The following is a 24,260-nucleotide window of genomic DNA, read 5'->3' on the forward strand; positions in this document are numbered from 1 at the left end:
TCCATCTCAATCTCAAATGTTTTTAGCCAATAACTGGGTTTCTACTGGCATCGCTTTGTATTTATCGCCATCTGTCATCCCATCATCTCTGACCAGCTTCTTTTTCTCTGCTAAGAAAAAATTTCACCATAGCATGATTCTGCCACCATCATGTCACAGTCAGACAGTATATTTAAGGTTATACTGGTTTTACTAGTTTTCCTCCACAGTGCTCTTCAACAAGGCCTAAAAGTTTTTTACCATCTGACCTGCAAATTGAGCACCTTCCACTCTGAACACAGAACCGGCTGTTATTTAGTTATTTTAACATCTTGACATTTTTTTTTGAAGTCTGAATTTGTAAAGACAAGCGATCATCTCAACAGATTCTCCCACCTGAGCTGCAGTTCCTCCAGAGTCACCAAATCTCTGAGGATTTTTTAGAACAGCTACATTCATACTGAGATTAGATTACATACAAGTGGACTCTATTTAGGCAATAGATGTTTATTTGTATAATAAATTTTAACAATAAGACAATTCAAAGTGCCTTATATAATTGAAAGCATAAAACTGTGCATTGCAGTGTCATAATAAAGGAGAGGGGGAGGTGATTTTAAAGGGCTACAATTCATTTTATTAAGGGATATTTTGTTAAAAGGGGAAAACACAAATGCAGATCACATCTTAAATTTTTATTTGGAACAACTAAAGTGTGGAATAATTTCCCTTCCATTTCATAATTGTGCAGTTTTATATTGCTCTATCACACACAATTCTTATGAAATATGTGAGGTGTCAATAGTTTTACGAGACACTGTTCTTTTACCGTGTGTGTCTTTCTTGGCGTGTCATAAAATCTGGAGATGCGTACAAGTTTTCTCAAAACTACGTCTGTGGTTTGGGACTTAGAGTAATTATAAGTGTTTGCTCAGTTTCGCTCCACTAAGGGAAACTCATCTACACATGCTAAAACTTCATTCTCGCAGCCACATTTTCACTCTTGTAAAACTTTTATGGCCTTGCGTGAATATTGTACATTCCTCACTAGCCTTATTATGAAATCATCTAAACTGACGTTCCCAGATGCGGGCGCCCTTTCAGATTTTTCTTAGAGATGAATTGATCTGAAAACCCCCCAATAAAACCACATTCCAAATGTGTGTGAGAACTTTTACTGATTTCTAGGCTGAGTGAAAAGCAGTTCATTTCTTTTTTGCCACGTCAACCTTCTGCTTCTTCTGATATTGATGCATTTGTTGACATATATGTTTTACCACAGGGCTTTGATTTGTAATCTAAGCTTGCACGGCAGCCTCGGTTTACAGCCGAGGTCTCGACGTATGGACACACGCAGGTACACCACAGACGCCTGCTGTGCTCTCTCTAAAGCCTCATTTAGAGCAGCACAAATCACATGTGCATGGCAGTAATTACCCTAGTTTTTCTCTGACACGCCATGGTCATTTACAAGATTAACCAGTCATAGATAAATAAATCTTTCATGAATGTCTCTCCTACACATTGAATACAACTTAAAAGTGCAATTTCCTACTTAAGGAAATCACATTTTATTACATGACATTTATTCTGCATAGTGTGTGTTTATAAAAGATTTGACATAAATGTAAAATATATAAAATCTGAGACTTTGTCCTGTGAAAAAGAGAGAAAATCTAATCAATTTTTACAAAAAGTACATCTTTACAAATAAAAACAAAAAGGACATTAAGTCAAAATATATATCACAACTGCATGCATACATAATTAATGTAAAAACAAAGAAGATGGTCGGACAATAAAGCATTATAAACACCATCCTTGAATATCTGAGTTACACCTTTCTGATTGAGTCTTAAAAAAGTAAAAATCAATCTAACTTAATAATGACAATACATGATCCAACAATTACAGCAGCAGAAAAATAATATAAATACATGTAAGTTGTCACCAAAGTGAAATATAATATATTAACATTGGAGCTTTACTTGATGTGAAGTTCTATCTCTCTTATTTCCACTTTTGACATCTTTGGCCCATAACCCACTATAGTGAATTTTTGGATGTGCGTATCTTTGTGGCAATACAAACTGTTTTGAATCTCTTGAAGAAAAGTGCAAATTATGCATTACCTGCTGCAATATGCAAAGGTTTTGCTGAAGAATATATATATATATAGTATAAATTTAGCTATTGTTACATTGACAGCAAATAAAAAAACATTTTAACAAAGATGAGATAAATAACCCGATGCCTCTAGTTCTATTTTTCTTTCTTGTTTTTGTTGCCATTTTATGTAAATGTTCTGGTTTAAAAGGATCCAGTTTCAGTATTCAAATATTGCTTAAAGATGGATTCACCTAACAGAGTTAAATTTTGGCAAATGGTTTCAAGTGAATAACGTCCTCTAAGGGATGTTGTTCCTGCAGGTAACGATGAGGTCATTTCTTGTCAGCCAGTGGAAGCTGCTCTGTCGGCTCAAGGTAATTATCTGCAGGCACGCAACAGACTAACCGATTTGAGGTTGGCCTCCCGACTCTATGCACACCCCTCCAGCTTCCCTCACCCCCCAACCTTGTGCTTTACCATCTTCCTCTCATTTGACATGCTCACCAGTTGTAAAATGGTCATATTTATCTTACTAATCATTCTCACTTTGTATTCCACTGAAGCTTTGGGGTTCATATAGAAAGTAAGGCAAGACTTTCATTGAAACATGGAGTCATCCAGACTAATGACTTGCAGAAGAGTTCTCCATCTCTTCATCTGAGGGCAGATAAACCAGATCAGCAGCAGCTGAGGACCAAAGACTTTTTATGTTGCATGCAAAGCAGAGAAAGTTGTCTCAACAGTAAAATGCTACCCTCTAGTGTCCAAACAATCTCACAAATCTTATATAACCAAAAAGGTGTTTGAAGGTGCACTAGGACATTTTCCTGGAACCAGGATAGTTTTCCAGAGCAGTTATTTGCCCCACTTTGTTTCCGCCGCAGGTAAAAGGTTAAAAATGTATCCCCGGCATCAGAGTGATGAGGAGGGAGAGTGGAAAGCGTTGTCATTTTTTTCAGACTTCTAATTCAATCATCTCATTTTAAACTTGTCTAAGTCTGATATTTTAGCCTTAGCAGAAAATAAATAAACTTCTACTTTCAACAGTCTGTAGAGACAAAAGGGGAATATTCAAAGCTACACAATTTAAACGATCACAACCTCTGTGGTCATTGATAGATTGAAAGGAGCGCTGCAGCTGAATTTGTGTGGGTTTGTATGTGCTCACTTCCAACATGTGGCTTTGAAAAATAAAAATCGATTTTGAAGTCAAATAACCATGGTGCTGGTATTAGCATAACTGAAGACCAGTGTACAAAATATAGCATATTAAGTGATAATGTCCTTGTGGTATATTTATGTTCACAGAGAATTAAAATATCCGTTATGTTTACAGAAAAGTTCTATGGATTGAAAAATATTGGTATCAGCAGAAAATAAAAATAATATATTCAACTGGTTTTTAACTAAAAAAAACCTGAACTGAAGTACTTTTGGTATTAGATTTCAGTTTTGCCATAATACATTTCCATGTCCACGTTGGTGAGAGAAACAAAACTTTGAAAAATTAGGAGCTTATGCTTAAGGAAATGGGATGTATACATTCTCTGTGGCGCGGCTGCTGTTCTTGGACAGTTTTCTGTCCTCTGGACGAATTCTGCTGGAGAAGTAGTAGTAAACGAACAAGAAGAATCCTACAAGCACATAATGTATTGGTTATTTTTTCTTTTCAGACATTTAGTCTGAAATTGAAGAGGTTCACTTTCAGTTCTAGGCTTACCTTGAAAGGAGTTGAGGATGGTAAAGATGTAGTAGGAGGGAAGGAGCAGAGGGCCGTAGCTGAAAAAAGCAAATCCCCAGCTGATGCCCAAAAGGCAGAAAAGACCCAGAAGAGAGAAAAACCTTTTCTTGGTAGAGATTTTGTCCCTGTTGTCTGCTTTAGATGCAAATTTAGTGATCTGCACTACAGTTACAAGGAATACGGTTAGAGTGAAGATGAACACAATTCCATAGTAACCAATGTTCACTCCTAAGTGTAATGTAGAGTCAGGGATCCAACACCTGGAAGTCATGAGAGAGATTTGATTATTTTATAATCTGAAGCATAAATATGTAACTTAAAGTATCTTCATAAGATCCTTACATGTTTACTGAAGTCCCATTATTATCAGAAATTTCCACGTTACCATAGTTACTAGAGGCAAGAAGTCCAATCACAATCAGAGCGGGAATGACTAAACAGAGAGAAAACACATTTTCTTTTAGTGATTATAATCTGCAGACAAGTAGCATAATGGTAGCTACATAATAATGCAAGAAAATATTCTCAAATATCAATAACTTTAAATTCTAAAGAACATTTAACACTGGAATTGGAAGACATTTGAAAAATCACAGTAAATTTGAACTATTTGGAGCTCTCACCCCATCCCGCGATGCAAATCTTGTATATGTAATATTTGATGTCTGTGGAGATCTGGTGTAGATTGAAGTACAGGTGCAAGGCCTGCATGAAGAACCATGTGAATGTGGCCAGCATGCTGTAGTGCAGAGTCGCTGCCATCGCCACACAAGCTGCTAAGACCTTCAATTTCGCGATTGACTCATTTATCAAGAAGCAAAGGTTCAAGAGGAACAGGGCGACAAAGAGATTCATGAGGATCTTTACAGCCTCACTGGCTTTATTTTTCCTGTGAAGCAAATTGGTTTGTGTTAACAATACCCTTCTATAAGTAGAATTTAAATCAAAAGCAGACCTTTTTTTCTTTTTTTTTTTTACCTTACGAGAAAATGCATGAAGAGAATCACACCCAGGAAGAACAAGGATATGCCACAGCCAGCTTTTGTGATTTGGGTCAGGGTTTTCAAGTCAGAATAACTAATATTTTTATTCCCTGGTGACTGGTTTAAACAACAATATTTGCTTAGTAAACATGAAAAATATACGTGGTGTTCTTAAAAAATGCATAAAAATGACTCACCATAATAAGAGCAAAGAAGGTAAGGTGAGAGCATTGGCATATGAGGCTGCTGTTGACTTCTATTGTTTTGCAGCCATCTGTAATCCAGTTGTGTGCGCCACCTGGTGGCCAGTAGGGATCAAAGTAATTAGATATGACTGAAATGTACCAGATAGGTGAGAAAGGTGTGGGAGAAAATTCAGCACTGCCTGACATGTCTGAGTTGTTGTGCATATAAGAATAATGCAGTGGCCACTCACTAATAAAAAGCAGGTGTAACAATATAAGTCTCTAGTTGCATGTATTAGACTACACAATATAAGAAAATCAATGGCAATATTATCATTAAGTACTGTATTGACAATATAATTTAAAATAAATCAAACTTTTGCTCACTCCTGTCTTTCTCATCTGTCTTTAAAGTAACAACCCTCTCTGTAGGAGGGAGAGGAGTCACAAAGCAGAGGCAGTGTGTCTAGATCCCACAGTGCATGAAGGTTTGGGACCAATGCACCAAAGAAAATGCACATGTAAAAATTCATCTTGCACTATCTTAAACTGGGAAGACATGATGCATATAAAACACATCTGAACATCTCAACAACAACCAAAAAACATCATGTTATATTGTTATATAATATACATACATACACCCCCCCCCCCCCCCCCCCCCCCCACACACACACACATATATACTATATATATATATATATATAAGTACAGTGTTGGCTGATAAATAGAAGGAAGCCAACTAACCAGACTAATATTTCTTTAATATCACATGCCCTTTTACATTAAAACATCTGACAAAAGAAGAAAAGGAAAGGTTCCATTAAAATGTTGAATTTAATTTCCTGAGACATTAAATTCAACCTTTCATCCCTGAGACAAGCATATATGGATGGATGGATAAACACCTTCTTGGTGAGTCAAATAAGCTAAAATCTAGAAATGGCATTTGTGAGCCTCTGCTTAGAAACTCAATAAGATTCTTAAACCAACCTGGCTGGTTACTTCTCCCATCCCATGAAACGCAAGAAACACTCCGTCCAGTCTGTAGTGGGACAGACGAAGAAACATCTGAACTCTTATTGTGTCCAACAAAAGGTTATTCTGAAAGTGTTTAGCATCTCTTACCGTATTCACGTTACTGAACTGAATATTGATGGTCTCTGAAAGGTTAAATATGTTCACTCCCATCTCAATCCCCAGGATTTGATTATTAAAAAAATAACTTGTTGCGTTGATCTGTTAAGTGTAAAACACTGTTATGAATGGACTGATGAAAAAACTGCTGGTTCCGTCAGAACCAGCAGTTATCTCAGCTATTTTATTTAAATAGCTGATCCTTTGTTTTACCTTAGGAATTTCTGGAAAAAGCAAAATTCCAATATAGGAGCCATTTTTCTTTACGGCCATTTCACTGGCTTCTTTTGGAAGATGAACTGATAGAGTGTAGTCTGTCGCCAAATTGTTGCTTTCTGATAAAATCTATTACAAACAGATTATTACAAATACATGTGTACTGTATCATGTCTGATGATGTTTTTTTTTCTTGTATAAATAAGGCTGTGTACCTTTACATCTCCATTTGATGCGAAGACAAAGTTCTTGTTATTCTGATTTTCTTGTGTCAGTTTAGCAAACACTCCTTGAATTTTACCAATTGTGATGCTTGCTGTGGTCCTATTGCCCATTAACTCCGCAATAATATTAATTTTACTCATGGTATTTCTGTAACATAAAAAGAGATTTTCATCAAAACATAATTATATGTCCTGACAATTTAACACTCCTTGTAATGCAGCTTCTACTACTGATTATGATATTCTTAGGTCATTGAATTTATTGACAGATATACTTACGCTGCATTCTCAGCGTTCTCAGTTTGATTCTGTTCCTTAGTACTAAAGTTCGGGTTATTATCTAGCGACATACTGGACAAAGATGTTGAAGAAGTGGTAGTGCTTGATGCAGCAGTAGTTGGGCTTGATGTTGTAGTGCCCGATGTTGCAGGTTGAAAGGGCTAGTTTGAAACAAAGGTTTTTTATATGTGCAATATGTCAGTTATTTCTTTACAAAGAAATTTCAGATGTCATCTTACCAAAGCAGAAGTTGGGCTTGGTGTTATAGTGCCCGATGTTGCAGGTTGAGAGGGCTAGTTTGAAACAAATGTTTTTATATGTGTAATATGTCAGTTATTTATTTACAAAGAAATTACAGAAGTCATCTTACCAAAGCAGAAGTTGGGCTTGATGTTGTAGTGCCCGATGTTGCAGGTTGAGAGGGCTAGTTTGAAACAAATGTTTTTATATGTGTAATATGTCAGTTATTTCTTCACAAAGAAATTATAGAAATCAACTTACCAAAGCAGAAGTTGGGCTTGATGTTGTAGTGCCCGATGTTGCAGGTTGAGAGGGCTAGTTTGAAACAAATGTTTTTATATGTGTAATATGTCAGTTATTTATTTACAAAGAAATTACAGAAGTCATCTTACCAAAGCAGAAGTTGGGCTTGATGTTGTAGTCCCCGATGTTGCAGGTTGAGAGGGCTAGTTTGAAACAAATGTTTTTATATGTGTAATATGTCAGTTATTTATTTACAAAGAAATTACAGAAGTCATCTTACCAAAGCAGAAGTTGGGCTTGATGTTGTAGTGCCCGATGTTGCAGGTTGAGAGGGCTAGTTTGAAACAAATGTTTTTATATGTGTAATATGTCAGTTATTTCTTTACAAAGAAATTATAGAAATCAACTTACCAAAGCAGAAGTTGGGCTTGATGTTGTAGTGCCCGATGTTGCAGGTTGAAAGGGCTAGTTTGAAACAAATGTTTTTATATGTGTAATATGTCAGTTATTTCTTTAAAAGAAATTACAGAAGTCATCTTACCAAAGCAGAAGTTGGGCTTGATGTTGTAGTCCCCGATGTTGCAGGTTGAGAGGGCTAGTTTGAAACAAATGTTTTTATATGTGTAATATGTCAGTTATTTCTTTACAAAGAAATTACAGAAGTCATCTTACCAAAGCAGAAGTTGGGCTTGATGTTGTAGTCCCCGATGTTGCAGGTTGAGAGGGCTAGTTTGAAACAAATGTTTTTATGTGTGTAATATGTCAGTAATTTATTTACAAAGAAATTACAGAAGTCATCTTACCAAAGCAGAAGTTGGGCTTGATGTTGTAGTCCCCGATGTTGCAGGTTGAGAGGGCTAGTTTGAAACAAATGTTTTTATATGTGTAATATGTCAGTTATTTCTTTGAAAAGAAATTACAGATATCCACTTACCAAAGCAGAAGTTTTGCTTGATGTTGTAGTCCCCGATGTTGCAGGTTGAGAGGGCTAGTTTGAAACAGATGTTTTTATATGTGTAATATGTCAGTTATTTCTTTACAAAGAAATTATAGAAATCAACTTACCAAAGCAGAAGTTGGGCTTGGTGTTATAGTGCCCGATGTTGCAGGTTGAAAGGGCTAGTTTGAAACAAATGTTTTTATATGTGTAATATGTCAGTTATTTCTTTACAAAGAAATTACAGAAGTCATCTTACCAAAGCAGAAGTTGGGCTTGATGTTGTAGTGCCCGATGTTGCAGGTTGAGAGGGCTAGTTTGAAACAAATGTTTTTATATGTGTAATATGTCAGTTATTTCTTTACAAAGAAATTACAGAAGTCATCTTACCAAAGCAGAAGTTGGGCTTGATGTTGTAGTCCCCGATGTTGCAGGTTGAAAGGGCTAGTTTGAAACAAATGTTTTTATATGTGTAATATGTCAGTTATTTCTTTACAAAGAAATTACAGAAGTCATCTTACCAAAGCAGAAGTTGGGCTAGATGTTGTAGTGCCCGATGTTGCAGGTTGAGAGGGCTAGTTTGAAACAAATGTATTTATATGTGTAATATGTCAGTTATTTCTTTACAAAGAAATTACAGAAGTCATCTTACCAAAGCAGAAGTTGGGCTTGGTGTTATAGTGCCCGATGTTGCAGGTTGAGAGGGCTAGTTTGAAACAAATGTTTTTATATGTGTAATATGTCAGTTATTTCTTTGAAAAGAAATTACAGATATCCACTTACCAAAGCAGAAGTTTTGCTTGATGTTGTAGTGCCTGATGTTGCAGGTGTAGAGTTCTAGTATGAAACAAAGGTTGTTTTTTTATATGTGTGAAATATCAGTATGAATTGTTGAAAACTGTTTGGATCCCAGGTTCTTGAGTTGTTTTGTAGTTTGCTTTGATTCCAGTTTCATTATAATTTTGTGTTAGTTTCTTATTTTGATTAGGTTAGCCTTGTTCCTGCTTTTTTGTGCAGACCTTTCATACTGATTTGAGTTTATGTTTATACTTTTGTAGCTTGTTTGAGAAACATAACTGCTTGAGCTCCTGGAAGTGAGGCTTGTAAACAAACCATTTTGGTCTGTAGAACCCGATCAAGTGATGTTAAGTTTGTTTCTTGAAGCCTAGTTAATTAAGTATTGCATTTACTTTTGATGTGTTAAGTATTAAGTGTATTTCAATAATTCAAGTAACCAAGGGCAAGTTACCACATTACTTGTTTGAGAAAAAGAACTGCTTAAGTTACTAATATTCAGTGTTGTTGTTGAACTTAATGACTGTGCAGCTCCTGATGAAGTGCTGTTGTTCGTAAGTGCCAATTTCTATTAAATAAGAGATTGCATTTATTTTTTAATGTCAGAAATATTTGTTTCTTTAAAAAACTAAAATGACTGAAATTAGTTTACCACAAAACTTGTTTGAGAAACAGAATTGCCTGAGTTGCTGAAAGTTGAGCGTGTAGTTACAACCTTTTCGTCATTAGTCCCTGAAGAAGTGTTGCTTGTACTTTTGGAGGCCTAATTCCTCGAAATTGTATTTATTTTTGATTTGTGGAGTATTAGTAGTCTTTCAAAAATAACAATTACTGGGATTAATTTACCAGATTACTTGTTTGAGAAACCAAACTGCTTGAGGTGTTGAAATTATGGGTTGCTTTTGGACTTTCTGACTGTGCGGTCTCTGATGAAGTGCTGTTGTTTTTTGATGACAATGTCTAGTGCATAAAAGGTTGTATTTATTATTAAATGACTTAAGCATTAGTTGTCTACGACAAAATGAAAAGTATTGAGATTATCTTACCAAATAACTTAAATGAGAAACAAAACAGCTTAAGTTGCTGAATTTCAATGTTGTAAATGAACCATTTTGGTCTGTATGCATTAACAAAGAGCTGTTGTTTGTACTTTTTGATGACAAGTTTGTAAAAGATCACATTAAAAAAAAATATTAGTGGACTTTCAAAAATATAAATGAAAGAAACCCTCTTCGAACTGCTTGAGCTGCTGAAAAGTACCCTTGTAGACAAACGGTTTTGGTCTGTGGTTGATTATGAGGTGCTGCTTATTGTACTTTTTTTAGTCTAGTTCATAAAAGATAGTTTACTTTGACTTGTGAAAAATGATGTCTCTTAAAATAACTATCAAATTTGTGAAACATTAGTGGTCTTTCAAAAACATATATAAAAGAAAATACCTTACCACATGACTTGTTTGAGAAACTGAGGTGCCTAAATTTGGAGTTGTAAACAAACTGCCTTGGACTGTTGTATGTGATGAAGAGCTGTCGTTTGTAGATGTTGAAGTCTAGTTCATAAAAGATTGTTTAAATTTTTCGCATGTGAAATATTTGTCTACAAAACATAAAAAGTATGGAAATTATCTTACCAAATTACTTGTTTGAGGAACAGAACTGTTTGAATTCCTGAAAGTCGGGCTTGCAGGCAAAACATTTTGGTCTGTAGTCCCAGATGAAGGGCTGTTGTTTGTCATGTTTGAAGTCTAGTTCAAAGATTGTACTTGTTTTTGATTGGGGAAGTATTAATTGTCTTTCAAAAACAACAGTTATAGAGAATAACTTACCATATTACTTGTTAGGGAAATCAAACGGCTTGATGTGCTGAAATTTTGTGCTGTTTTGGGATTTTCTGACTGTGCAGTCCCTGATGAAGTGCTGTTATTTTTAGGTAACAATGTCTAGTGCGTAAAGATTTGTATTTATTAAAATACTTAAGCATTAGTTGTATAATAAAAATGAAATGTAGAGATCATCTTACCAAACTAGAAAATTTCGGAAGAAATTTAGCCGGGGCCTGCCAAGGCGCGCCCGTCGGGCATGGGCCCGGCGTCGTCACGCTACAAATCGGCGTCGACGCTAAAGAACGCCGCAACGTAATCAGTGGCACGCGGAGAATCGCAAGAACGTTAAGTGAGGCGGACGTGCACCATTCAGTATTATAAAGTAAGTATATCAGCTAAAATCAGCAGAAACGCTAATGTTAGCGTCATTGCTTTCATCAGTATGTGGGAAATCACTAGGATATTTTCTGTAATTGATTTACTCCATTCAGTATACTAAACATTGCTAAAAAGTAAAATAAATAGCTAATAGCTTATTGAAGCTAAAATGCTAACGCTAATGAACCTTGCATTGAACTGTTTAGTAACAGTTCAATGCTCATAAACTGCAGGAAGGCAGTTCATTAGCATTTACCTAATGATTGTCACAAATATAAATTTTCAATAACGCACACACACACAACATATTACAGTTTAAAAATATATATTGACCTTATGTTAAAGATTTCTACAAACTTTTTACAGGTAAAGTTTACAATGAACCAAAATTACAACATTTAAAGAATACCATAAATTTAAGAATCTAATGTCTCTGCAATAAAAAGAAATTGCTATCTTTTTTATTTTTAAACAACACCTCATATTGTTAAATAACTGATTTTATGTATTCAAGTTTTAAATATTACATTTGAGTTTGCATGGATGTAAAATTACAGTTTAAAAATATGCTCAGTATTTTTAAACTGCTCAGCTAAACTTCGCTCTTTAGCTCGTTAGCTTGTCGATGTTTCAGTTTTATTCGCTGGGAAAATTATTCTTTGTCTGCTTTGAAGATAAGCAGACAAATAATAAAAAACAAGTTTTGATATTAACTCTCAACTTCATTCACAAAACTTTTTCGTTATTTATTACGCAACGAACTGTCCTTGAACACAACGCTGATCCCTCTTCACCCTGTCACCAACTCACACACATCCTCATTGTGTTGTGTTCTGTAAATAAACAAAACACAAGCAAAATCAATAAACTATATGCATATTCCAGTATACTGAGTTTTGGTTTTACATTCATTCTATTTAAATGTAGTTTGTTCGTGCTTACCAATGTTTTCTGGCCGGATGTCAGGCACCGTTTTCCCCTGGTCAGTTCGTCCATGTCTGGTTTTAGTTCTATTCTGTGGCAATCCGCAAAACGGCGTGTAGGTTTTCGTCAGTAATGCGCGATCTGTGCTTGGCCTTGTTTAAAGTCATTATTGAAAACATCTGTTCGCACAGATAGGTGCTTCCAAACGTGGACAAAACACGAGCTGCATGGAGTCGAAGCTGTGGCATCAAATCAGGGGGCAGTAGACGGTAAAAGTCCTCGATTGAAACATCACGGGACTTCGCTCTTTAGCTTGTTAGCTTGTCGATGTTTCAGTTTTATTCGCTGGGAAAATTAATAATCAGCTTGAGGTGACTCTGCTGCACTCTAGTGGCGAGAAGCCGTAATGTTGGTTGGTAAGAATCGGAAGGCATTATGGGATATGTAGTTTGTAGTCAATTCGTGCTCAAAACCTATTTTAAGTCAATCAACGGGGCTGTCAAACGGTGGTAGGGGGGAGAGGGCCACATAAAACGACGTAGCCGGCCACATGTGGCCCGCGGGCCTTGAGTTTGACACATGTGCAATAGAGGATCTATCTGCTGCTCATGCAAAACAGTCTATTTTAATCCCATGTGTAATAGTCATTGGGTTAAATCAGTTATATAATGCTGAAAACGCAAGTAGTTGATGTAAAAATATTCAAGGCTTTTATTTTGAAATTTTCAGTATGCTTAATTTCAAAGTTCCGAACGAATCCCATGTGTAACAGTGCTTTGCATGAAAAAGTCAAATAAAGCCAAAAAGAGCAATTACATGATGTAAAAATATTCAAGGCTTTTATTTTGAAATTTTCAGTATGCTTCATTTCAAAGGGCCAAACTAATACCATGTGTAACAGTGCTTTGGATGAAAAAGTCAAATAAAGCCAAAAAGAGCAATTACATGATGTAAAAATATTCAAGGCTTTTATTGTGAAATTTTCAATATGCTTAATTTTAAAGTTTAAAACTAATCCCATGTGTAACAGTTACTGAGTTAAATCAGTTATATACAGCCCATAGCAGCAATTAGTTCTAAAGGCCAGTTCAGTCCTGATCTGTTTCAACTGAGCGGTCCACTATAGATAGAACTACAGCGATGCGTATTTGTAGTCCAAACCAGCAGCCAATAGCCTCTTGAGATCCGTTGCTATGGCAAATAATGGTCTCAGCAGGGTGTGAGCTCTGAGCTCTGAGCTGTCAAACACACAATTGTGTGTTTGAGCAAACACGTTTTACTGACAAAAAGCATTGGAAACAAATCCTTCCTGTTGGGGAACCGTAATACATATTCGAAAAGCGTTTAAAGCGTATGAGAGGTCAATGTGTCTTCTGCGATAGTCCCGAGATTCATATCTGTACCTCACTCAGAGCATTTACAGCGATGAGAGAAAGAAATGTTGTGCCCAGATCTGAAATTCTATTCAAATACATGGGAGAGAGCCTCAGACAGCCTCAGAAAATCCTGTCGCATGACTTTGCTCTGAAGCACCGTGACAGAAAACCGTACGGTCTAGATAAATTTCGAAAACATTTTACCGGAGCAGACAGGCGTATCAATGTCAGGACCGATTTTGATACTAATCGTGCGATATTTGTGGGCGTGATGGCGATTTCAAAAATGATTTGGGCTGAAAAAGTTGTCTTCATCTCTCACTCTAAGCAGCCAGAGACGCACTCTAACTTTAGGAAAAATGAGAAACTTTGGGTCGCTTAGAGGCAAATTGTGGACAAACCGTAACTGGTATCGACGAGCCGTCTTCACTTTCGAAGAGATCACAGACGTATCTACAAAATGAAATTTGAATGGCATTTCTAGGTGAATTTGTGACGACACAGAAAATCCTCAAAAATAGGGTATTTCTAGGATTTTTCCCATTGACTTATAATGGGGTTTTTTTCGTAGTTTTTTGCGAATTATGTCGCCACGTTAAGCCCAAATCCCACCAAAAGTAATAGCTGGAATGGCGTGAATTTTCTGCACGTTTTGATACCTCATTTGTAGGTGTGCACCCAGCAGTATGAGCCGCATTAACGGTTACGGAAGAAAAATAAAGAATAAAGAAACACTTTCTCCGACAATAGTAATAGGTTCCTGCCATTGCTTTGCATGGCAGGCCCCAATAACTTAAATTAGAAACAAAACAGCTTGAGCTGCTGAATTTCAAAGTTTTTAAAGAACCATTTTGGTCTAATGAGGTGCTATTGTTTGTACCTTTTGATGCCAAGTTTGTAAAATATCATGTTAATTTTAAAATAAATATAGTTGGACTTTCAGAAATATGAATGAAATAGATCAACTTACGAAATAACTTGTCTGAGAAACAGAACTACTGGAGCTGTTGAAAGTTGGGCTTGTAAAACCATTTTTGTCTATATTCCCTGATGAATTGATGCTGTTTGTACTTTCTGAAGCCTAGTTCACAAAAGATTGTATTTTCAAGTTTATGAAATACTAATTGTGTACAACAAAAGAAAAATATGGAAATCGCCTTACCAAATAACCTGTTTGAAGACCAGAACTGCTAGAGCTACTGAAAGTCGGGTTTGTAGACAAACCATTGTGGTCTGAAGTCTCTGATGAAGTGATGTTTTCTGACATTTTTGAAGCCTGGTTCATAAAAGAGTATGTTTGCGTTTGATTTGTGAAGTATTAATTGTCTTTCAAAATAAGAGTTACATAGATTCTTATACCTCATTACTTGTTTGAGAATCGGAACTGCTGGAGGTGTTGAATTTTGGGGTTGTAAACAAAGTTTCTTGGTCTGTTGCACCTGATGAAGTGCTTTCATTTGTAGGTTGTGACGTCTAGTTCAGAAAAGATTGTTTAAATTTGTAATGTGAAACTTTAGTTGTCCAGCAAACATGAATAGTACTCATATGACCTTACCAAATAACCTTTTTGAGAAACTGAGCTGCTTGATGAGTTTAAATTTGAGGTTGTAAGCCAACTGTCATTGTCTGTTGTTCTTGGAAAAGTGCTGTTGCTTGTACTTTTGGAAGCCTAGTTCATCAGAGATCACATTTATTATTTATTTTGTTGATTGTCTTTCAAAAATAAGAATTATAGAGGTCAACTTACCAAGTGAGTTGTTTGTGCAAAAGAACTGCTGAAGGTGCTGATATTGGGGCTTGTTACTTGACTTTCTGACTGTGCAATCCCCATTGAAATGCTGTTATTTGTAGGTGATGATGTCTAGTGTATAAAACGAGTTATTAATTTTGATGTGTGTAATATTTCTTAGTTTTCAACATAAAATAGAAATCACCTTACCAAATATTTTTGTGACACAGAACTTGTTGAGTCACTGAAATTGGAGGTTGTGAACAATTGATCTGCATTTGTTGTTTCTGGTGAAGTTCTTTCATTTGAAGGTGGTGACGTCTAGGTCATAAAAGATTAAAGTAAGTTTTTATGATTGAAACAATAATTGTTTTTGAAGAAAAACAATTGCACATATCATCTTACAAAAATAACTTTTATGAGCAAAAGAACTGTTTGAGTTTGAAGTTGTAAGTGTTGGGAATCGGGGTTTTGGGGGGGTTTCCTTTTTGCTGCTGTTTCATTCCTTATCCACCAGATGGCGTCTACAGGCGGAGGTTTCTCTGGAGGGACGGGCCTTGGTTCAGCGCACCGGTGTTTAATCACCTCTTCAGTCATGGAGCTTAAGAGGAGCGGACTACCAGTACTTCGTCGCTTGAGTGTTAGCCTATGTGGTACTCTAAGCCCCTAGAGAGCTACCTCCGAGCCTTTCCAGAAAGATCCTCTGAATATCCCTCTCGTTGTTTTTCCTCCTACAGCTATTCCTTCGTGACGCCAAGCGGCCTCCTTTAAGAATCCTTCCTGGTTTGACTCACCTCGAGACACCACCTACCCACGGGTTGCCCGAGCCCCGTTTCCGTTCCTTCGGCCGGATCTCAAAGCCTCTTCCGGATTATTCGGCGGATTGTGGATCCGCTCCTCGCCTGTCCTCCACCACAGAAAACACTGGCCCGCTCTCTGCCGCAGCCTCCTCCGATCCTCCTGGACGCCACTCGAACATACTGTAAGCCAAGACCCGGTATCCACCGGAGTGCCTCCAGGACTGTCATCATCATTTTCCCAAGTAAGATCGGCTACTACTCTCACAGCTCCCATTTCCGATTACCCCTGAACTTACCATTCCCTCTGCTACTTCTCAGTGTGCCGGCCTCCCCCAGAAGCCCTCCCCTGACAGTTCGTCGTTCTATCCACCGAATCTGTGTTCACATTAATAAACTATATTTTGCTGATCTCTGTTCTCCAGTGGTGTTCTGCATGTGGTTAAGAAAATTAGATCTCACCATGACAGAACACTCAAGCCAACCGTCAAACCCTGCAGATGCCATTAGGAGAACATTGTCAGAACAACAGGCCCTACTTCAATCTCATGAATCCGCCCTACGTGAGCTGTGCACCCGTCAGGCCGAAACCAACCAGCACTTATTAGATCTAACAAACTTCTTGCAGAACTCCGTTCCACAAACTCCACCCTCTACTCCTGCACCAGCTCCCGATCCGGTTCAGGCGGTCCGCCCCACGTTTTCCGAGGTCCGACCACCTACACCAGAAAGATTTTCTGGTGATTTAGACAAGTGTAGGGGTTTCATCTTACAGTGCTCGATAATGTTTAATCATGCTCCCCAAAGTTTTGAACAGGATAGCGCGAAGATTGCCTATGTCCTTTCGTTACTGTCAGGTCGAGCTTTAAGTTGGGCTGAAGCCAGATTTCCCATCCCCGACAACTATGGGTGCACTTTTGCTGAATTTCTAAGGGAATTCAAACTAATTTTCAGTCAAGAGTCGGACAAGACGTTTATTTCACGGGAGTTGTGGAAAATGAAACAGGGGCAGCGAACCGTAGCGGATTTCGCAATCGACTTCAGAATAAAGGCCGCAGCATCAGACTGGAATGCGGCTTCGTTAAAGAGTGCCTATTTCCACGCTTTAAATGAACAAATCAAGGATGAATTGACCACCTTAGATGAACCGGAGACTTTAGAAGAGCTAATAAGTCTTACCATTCGCCTCGACAATAGGATCCGCTCTCGAACTAAAGAAAGAAACCGAAGAGAACCGCAAGCTAGAGCATATTCAGTTCCCGCTCCGACTCATTCTGTAACACCTCCACAGATTCCAACGGAGCCCGAGCCGATGCAGATCGGTCATACTCGGCTCACGCCGGAGGAACGACATAAAAGGATGACCTCCCGTCTCTGTCTATACTGCGGGTCTCCGGGTCATTTCATCGCTCACTGCCCCGTCCGGTTAAACTCCCAGGTCCGCCAGTAGTTGTGAGGAGGCTGGCGGACCAAGCTCGGAGGGAGGATTCTCCTCGCCTTTTATTTCCAGCTACTCTGATCTACAAAGATCAGCCAGTCCCATTGTCTGTTCTCGTTGATTCCGGCTGCGAACAAAATCTGATAGATCTGTCATTCGTCCAGCAGATGGCGATCGAAACAGTGTCACTTCAGGTTCCCCTCCGAGTCTCTGCGCTAAATGGCAAAGCCTTACCGCAAATTACACACCAAACTAAACCGTTGAAGTTAACTATTTCAGGAAATCATAGCGAACTAATCTCATTTTTTGTTTTTCCCACCGCTAATTCCCCCATAATTCTAGGATTTGACTGGTTACAACAACATAATCCACACATAAACTGGCTGGACAAACATATTGAATCCTGGTCCACGTTCTGTCATTCATCTTGCCTCCGTTCAGCAGTTTCTCCAGTTCAGACACCAGCAGAACCACCCGAAGCAGACCCTCCAGACCTGTCATCCATTCCTCCTGAATACCTCGATTTAGCACCAGTTTTCAGTAAGAAAAAAGCTCTTTCTCTACCGCCGCACCCGCCCGTATGACTGCGCTATTGATCTTCTCCCAGGTGCCCCACTACCCACCAGCCGCCTGTATAACATCTCTCGACCAGAACGAGAGACAATGGAAAGTTACATTAGGGACTCATTAGCCGCAGGCATAATTCGTCCATCCTCCTCTCCCTTGGGCGCAGGTTTTTTCTTTGTTGGCAAGAAGGACGGCTCGCTTCGACCCTGCATTGATTATAGAGGACTGAATCAGATAACTGTGAAAAACAAGTACCCTCTGCCCCTGTTGTCATCCGCCTTCGAACCGGTTCATGGTGCCACTATTTTTTCAAAATTGGATCTCAGAAACGCATACCACTTACTCCGAATCCGCCAAGGGGATGAATGGAAGATAGCATTTAAAACACCCATTGGTCATTATGAATATCTGGTTATGCCTTTTGGATTATCTAATGCCCCGGCTTTCTTCCAAGCACTCGTTAACGATGTCCTGAGAGATTTCCTAAATGTATTTGTTTTTGTGTATTTGGACGATATCCTGATCTATTCTAAGTCCCTCGCAGAACACAAGAAACATGTCCGTCTGGTCTTACAACGACTCTTAGAAAACAAACTGTTTGTAAAGGCTGAAAAATGTGAATTTCATAAAGCATCAGTTTCATTTCTTGGTTTTGTTCTTGAAGGTGGGAGAATCAGACCTACGGAGGAGAAAATAAAGGCTGTTTTGGCGTGGCCCATTCCCGAGACACGTAAGCAACTACAAAGATTTCTCGGGTTTGCCAATTTTTATCGCCGATTTATTCGAAACTACAGCCAAACCGCCTTGCCATTAACTGCCCTTACATCAACCAAGACCTCTTTCTGTTGGACCCCAGAGGCAGATGCGGCTTTCAGACAACTTAAGACCCTTTTTGCCAGTGCGCCCGTACTCATCCAACCAGACCCAACAAAACAGTTTATCGTCGAGGTTGATGCATCTGATACCGGAGTTGGAGCTGTACTCTCACAAGTTTCCGAGTTAGATAACAAGACTCATCCTTGTGCTTTTCTCTCACGCAGATTATCTTCCCCGGAACGCAATTATGATGTGGGCGATCGTGAACTTCTGGCAATTAAGTTGGCCCTGGAGGAGTGGCGGCATTGGCTGGAGGGGGCCGAACATCCTGTGCTGGTTTGGACTGACCATAAAAATCTATCATATCTTAAATCAGCTAAAAGGCTAAATCCCCGGCAATCCCGATGGTCTTTATTCTTTTCTAGATTTAACCTCTCTATTTCATACCGGCCAGGAACTCGAAATGTCAAACCTGATGCTCTGTCTCGCCTGCATTCTTCGGATGACTCGGAGAAGATTCCAGCCACTATTCTGCCCCCCAGTTGCACGGTTGCAGCAGTAACGTGGGAAATTGAGGATCTCATCAGACAAGCCCAACAATCAGAACCAGCTCCTGTCTCTTGCCCCTCTAATAGGATCTATGTACCTGCTGCGGTCCGGGCCAGGTTTATTAATTGGATCCATGCGTCCAAGTTTTCTGGACATCCAGGGGTTAGCCGCACTATATCGCTTATAAACCGTAAGTTCTGGTGGTCATCTATTCACAAAGACGTTAAAGAATATGTTCTGGCATGCCCAGTATGTGCTAGAAATAAAGCTTCCCATCAACCTCCATCAGGGCTTCTTCAACCGTTACCCGTTCCTAAACGTCCATGGGCTCATATTTCTGTCGATTTTGTCTCTGGCCTACCTCCGTCTAATGGCATGACCACTATTCTTACAATTATTGATCGTTTTTCTAAGGCCTGTCACTTAATCCCTCTTCGTAAACTGCCAACCGCATTTCAGACGGCTCAACTTCTAGTGAAGCATGTTTTCCGTTTGCATGGCATTCCTCAGGAAATACTATCTGACAGAGGACCTCAGTTTATTTCTCAAGTCTGGAAAAATTTCTGTAGGGCGCTCAATGCTAAAGTTTCTTTATCCTCGGGATTCCACCCACAGACTAATGGCCAATCTGAACGTATGAACCAGGAATTAGAGTCAACACTCCGCTGTTACACCTCAACTAATCCCTCTGACTGGAGTCAATTCATTTCATGGGTGGAATATGCCCACAATAGCCATGTCTCTGCCGCTACTGGTCTGTCTCCATTTGAAATTTCTCTAGGTTACCAGCCACCATTACTCTCATCCGAGGAAGACGACATCGCTGTCACTTCCATTCGACACCACATCCGTCGCTGCCAGAACATCTGGAGGAACACAATACACGCCCTCCACAACACGGCCGAACAGAACAAGCGGCTGGCCGATCGCAAACGAACTCCTGCTCCTTCCTACGCTCCTGGTCAGAAGGTTTGGCTATCCTCCCGTGATATCCCGTTGAAGTCTATGTCCAAGAAGCTTTCTCCCAGATTTATCGGCCCCTTTGAAATAGAGTCCATTATCAATCCATCAGCTGTTCGTCTACGCCTCCCAGCCTCTCTGCGCGTCCATCCTTCTTTTCATGTTTCACAGATAAAACCCGTCCAAACCAGCACGCTTTGCCTTCCTTCCGAGCCCCCTCCTCCCGCCCGAGACATAGATGGTCACCCAGCTTATTCTGTCCGCCGGATCGTGGACTCCCGTCGGCGAGGTCGTGGGTGGCAGTACCTCGTCGACTGGGAGGGCTACGGTCCGGAGGATCGTTCTTGGGTCCCTGGCTCTTTTATTTTGGACCCGTCTCTCATTAGGGATTATCGGGCTTCTTGTTCTTCCCGGCCGCCAGGTGGCGACCGTTGAGGGGGGGGGTACTGTTGGGAATCGGGGTTTTGGGGGGTTTCCTTTTTGCTGCTGTTTCATTCCTTATCCACCAGATGGCGTCTACAGGCGGAGGTTTCTCTGGAGGGACTGGCCTTGGTTCAGCGCACCGGTGTTTAATCACCTCTTCAGTCATGGAGCTTAAGAGGAGCGGACTACCAGTACTTCGTCGCTTGAGTGTTAGCCTATATGGTACTCTAAGCCCCTAGAGAGCTACCTCCGAGCCTTTCCAGAAAGATCCTCTGAATATCCCTCTCGTTGTTTTTCCTCCTACAGCTATTCCTTCGTGACGCCAAGCGGCCTCCTTGAAGAATCCTTCCTGGTTTGACTCACCTCGAGACACCACCTACCCACGGGTTGCCCGAGCCCCGTTTCCGTTCCTTCGGCCGGATCTCAAAGCCTCTTCTGGATTATTCGGCGGATTGTGGATTCGCTCCTCGCCTGTCCTCCACCACAGAAAACACTGGCCCGCTCTCTGCCGCAGCCTCCTCCGATCCTCCTGGACGCCACTCGAACATACTGTAAGCCAAGACCCGGTATCCACCGGAGTGCCTCCAGGACTGTCATCATCATTTTCCCAAGTAAGATCGGCTACTACTCTCACAGCTCCCATTTCCGATTACCCCTGAACTTACCATTCCCTCTGCTACTTCTCAGTGTGCTGGCCTCCCCCAGAAGCCCTCCCCTGACAGTTCGTCGTTCTATCCACCGAATCTGTGTTCACATTAATAAACTATATTTTGCTGATCTCTGTTCTCCAGTGGTGTTCTGCATGTGGTTAAGAAAATTAGATCTCACCATGACAGTAAGCAAAATATTTTGACTTGCACTCACCGATGATGTGGTGTCATTTATACGATTGGAAGCCTTGTTCATAAAAGCGCATATTCACTTTGATGTGTGAATTATTGTCTTTCAGAAATAAAAATCATAGAGATCAATTTACCTCATTACTTGTTGGAGAAGCGGATTTGCTGGAGGTGCTGATATTTTGGCCTGTAAAACCATGTTGGTCTGTTGCAGTTGTTGAAGTGCTTTCAGGTGGCAACGTCTAGTTCATAATAGATTATTTAAATTTTTCATGTGTGAAACATTAGTTATTTACCAAACATGAAAAGTAGAAAAACCACTTTACCAAGTAACTTGATTGAGAAACAGAACTACTGGAGCTGTTGAAAGTCGGGCTTGTAGACAAACCATTGTGGTCTGAAGTCTCTGATGAAGTGATGTTTTCTGACATTTTTGAAGCCTGGTTCATAAAAGAGTATGTTTGCGTTTGATTTGTGAAGTATTAATTGTCTTTCAAAATAAGAGTTACATAGATTCTTATACCTCATTACTTGTTTGAGAATCGGAACTGCTGGAGGTGTTGAATTTTGGGGTTGTAAACAAAGTTGCTTGGTCTGTTGCACCTGATGAAGTGCTTTCATTTGTCGGTTGTGACGTCTAGTTCAGAAAAGATTGTTTAAATTTTTAATGTGAAACTTTAGTTGTCCAGCAAACATGAATAGTACTCATATGACCTTACCAAATAACTTTTTTGAGAAACTGAGCTGCTTGATGAGTTTAAATTCGAGGTTGTAAGCCAACTGTCATTGTCTATTGTTCTTGGAAAAGTGCTGTTGCTTGTACTTTTGGAAGCCTAGTTCATCAGAGATCACATTTATTATTTATTTTGTTGATTGTCTTTCAAAAATAAGAATTATAGAGGAAAACTTACCATGTGAGTTGTTTGTGCAAAAGAACTGCTGAAGGTGCTGATATTGGGGCTTGTTTCTTGACTTTCTGACTGTGCAATCCCCATTGAAATGCTGTTGTTTGTTGGTGATGATGTCTAGTGTATAAAACGAGTTATTAATTTTGATGTGTGTAATATTTCTTAGTTTTCAACATAAAATAGAAATCACCTTACCAAATATTTTTGTGACACAGAACTTGTTGAATCACTGAAATTGGAGGTTGTAAACAACTGATTTGCATTTGTTGTTCCTGATGAAGTGCTTTCATTTGAAGGTGGTGACGCCTAGGTCATAAAAGATTAAAGTAAGTTTTTTTGATTGAAACAATAATTGTTTTTGAAGAAAAACAATTGCACATATCATCTTATCAAAATAACTTATGAGAAACAGAACTGTTTGAGTTTGAAGTTGTAAGCAAAATATTTTGACTTGCACTCACCGATGATGTGGTGTCATTTGTACGATTGGAAGCCTTGTTCATAAAAGAGCAACCTCAGTTTGATGTGTGAATTATTGTCTTTCAGAAATAAAAATCATAGAGATCAATTTACCTCATTACTTGTTGGAGAAACGGATTTGCTGGAGGTGCTGATATTTTGGCCTGTAAAACCATGTTGGTCTGTTGCAGTTGTTGAAGTGCTTTCAGGTGGCAACGTCTAGTTCATAATAGATTATTTAAATTTTTCACGTGTGAAACATTAGTTATTTACCAAACATGAAAAGTAGAAAAAACACTTTACCAAGTAACTTGTTTGAGAAACAGAACTACTGGAGCTGTTGAAAGTTGGGCTTGTAGACAAACCATTTTTGTCTATGTTCCCTGATGAATTGATGCTGTTTGTACTTTCTGAAGCCTAGTTCACAAAAGATTGTTTTTTCAAGTTTATGAAATACTAATTTTGTACCAAACAAGAAAAATATGGAAATCGCCTTACCAAATAACATGTTTGAAGACCAGAACTGCTAGAGCTACTGAAAGTCGGGCTTGTAGACAAACCATTGTGGTCTGAAGTCTCTGATGAAGTGATGTTTTTTGACATTTTTGAAGCCTGGTTCAAAAAAGAGTATGTTTGCGTTTGATTTGTGAAGTATTAATTGCCTTTCAAAATAAGAGTTACATAGATTCTTATACCTCATTACTTGTTTGAGAATCGGAACTGCTGGAGGTGTTGAATTTTGGGGTTGTAAACAAAGTTTCTTGGTCTGTTGCACCTGATGAAGTGCTTTCATTTGTAGGTTGTGACGTCTAGTTCAGAAAAGATTGTTTAAATTTGTAATGTGAAACTTTAGTTGTCCAGCAAACATGAATAGTACTCATATGACCTTACCAAATAACTTTTTTGAGAAACTGAGCAGTGATTCTTGAGATAAGGGACAAAATGGTTTTAAAATTCTTCCACCAAAAATGTTATTTATTCCTGAAGTTATGTATTCATACATGACAAATAATGTTTTGGGAATGTAAATATGTTAAGGTGCAGGCTCCCAGCTGCAGCATTTTCTTTTAAATTACATTTTTACTGGATCTGACTGAGAAATTTGTCAACACCATCAGACAAAAATAAATTGGTATAAAATTATTTTTTAATGAACTTATGACTGATATTTTTACTCTCTGTGGTGTCTTAATTATTTTAATTATGT

The 24,260-nt window shown here is 38.9% G+C and overlaps 1 protein-coding gene across 36 annotated transcripts in view; it reads right to left on the reverse strand.

Annotated features, from left to right (window-relative positions):
• Positions 1-593: 593 nt before the first annotated feature.
• LOC116709098 (serine-rich adhesin for platelets-like) overlaps positions 594-24,260 on the reverse strand; it is a 40,417-nt gene continuing 16,750 nt past the window's right edge. For 6 of the 36 annotated variants that reach the window (XM_032547421.1, XM_032547437.1, XM_032547436.1 and 3 more), the window contains 41 exons: positions 23,749-23,862; positions 23,552-23,665; positions 23,357-23,470; positions 23,168-23,272; positions 23,056-23,088; positions 22,790-22,900; positions 22,598-22,711; positions 22,406-22,519; positions 22,210-22,323; positions 22,013-22,126; positions 21,824-21,928; positions 21,712-21,744; positions 15,508-15,618; positions 15,316-15,429; positions 15,124-15,237; positions 8,926-8,979; positions 8,795-8,848; positions 8,664-8,717; positions 8,533-8,586; positions 8,402-8,455; positions 8,271-8,324; positions 8,140-8,193; positions 8,009-8,062; positions 7,878-7,931; positions 7,748-7,801; positions 7,617-7,670; positions 7,486-7,539; positions 7,355-7,408; positions 7,224-7,277; positions 7,093-7,146; positions 6,854-7,014; positions 6,566-6,722; positions 6,348-6,479; positions 6,126-6,236; positions 5,991-6,042; positions 5,010-5,110; positions 4,808-4,929; positions 4,453-4,718; positions 4,172-4,262; positions 3,809-4,089; positions 594-3,722 (listed from right to left, as the gene is read on the reverse strand). In XM_032547421.1, the coding sequence (XP_032403312.1) occupies positions 3,610-3,722; positions 3,809-4,089; positions 4,172-4,262; positions 4,453-4,718; positions 4,808-4,929; positions 5,010-5,110; positions 5,991-6,042; positions 6,126-6,236; positions 6,348-6,479; positions 6,566-6,722; positions 6,854-7,014; positions 7,093-7,146; positions 7,224-7,277; positions 7,355-7,408; positions 7,486-7,539; positions 7,617-7,670; positions 7,748-7,801; positions 7,878-7,931; positions 8,009-8,062; positions 8,140-8,193; positions 8,271-8,324; positions 8,402-8,455; positions 8,533-8,586; positions 8,664-8,717; positions 8,795-8,848; positions 8,926-8,979; positions 15,124-15,237; positions 15,316-15,429; positions 15,508-15,618; positions 21,712-21,744; positions 21,824-21,928; positions 22,013-22,126; positions 22,210-22,323; positions 22,406-22,519; positions 22,598-22,711; positions 22,790-22,900; positions 23,056-23,088; positions 23,168-23,272; positions 23,357-23,470; positions 23,552-23,665; positions 23,749-23,862 (3,921 nt within the window). In that variant the 3' untranslated portion in view covers positions 594-3,609. Of the gene's footprint in view, positions 3,723-3,808; positions 4,090-4,171; positions 4,263-4,452; positions 4,719-4,807; positions 4,930-5,009; positions 5,111-5,990; positions 6,043-6,125; positions 6,237-6,347; positions 6,480-6,565; positions 6,723-6,853; positions 7,015-7,092; positions 7,147-7,223; positions 7,278-7,354; positions 7,409-7,485; positions 7,540-7,616; positions 7,671-7,747; positions 7,802-7,877; positions 7,932-8,008; positions 8,063-8,139; positions 8,194-8,270; positions 8,325-8,401; positions 8,456-8,532; positions 8,587-8,663; positions 8,718-8,794; positions 8,849-8,925; positions 8,980-9,056; positions 9,111-15,123; positions 15,238-15,315; positions 15,430-15,507; positions 15,619-21,711; positions 21,745-21,823; positions 21,929-22,012; positions 22,127-22,209; positions 22,324-22,405; positions 22,520-22,597; positions 22,712-22,789; positions 22,901-23,055; positions 23,089-23,167; positions 23,273-23,356; positions 23,471-23,551; positions 23,666-23,748; positions 23,863-24,260 lie in introns of all 36 variants that reach the window. The other 30 variants (XM_032547411.1, XM_032547418.1, XM_032547417.1 and 27 more) reach the window with 30 other exon arrangements.

The sequence above is a fragment of the Xiphophorus hellerii genome, chromosome 19, assembly GCF_003331165.1.
Source record: "Xiphophorus hellerii strain 12219 chromosome 19, Xiphophorus_hellerii-4.1, whole genome shotgun sequence".
NCBI classification, from domain to species: domain Eukaryota; kingdom Metazoa; phylum Chordata; class Actinopteri; order Cyprinodontiformes; family Poeciliidae; genus Xiphophorus; species Xiphophorus hellerii.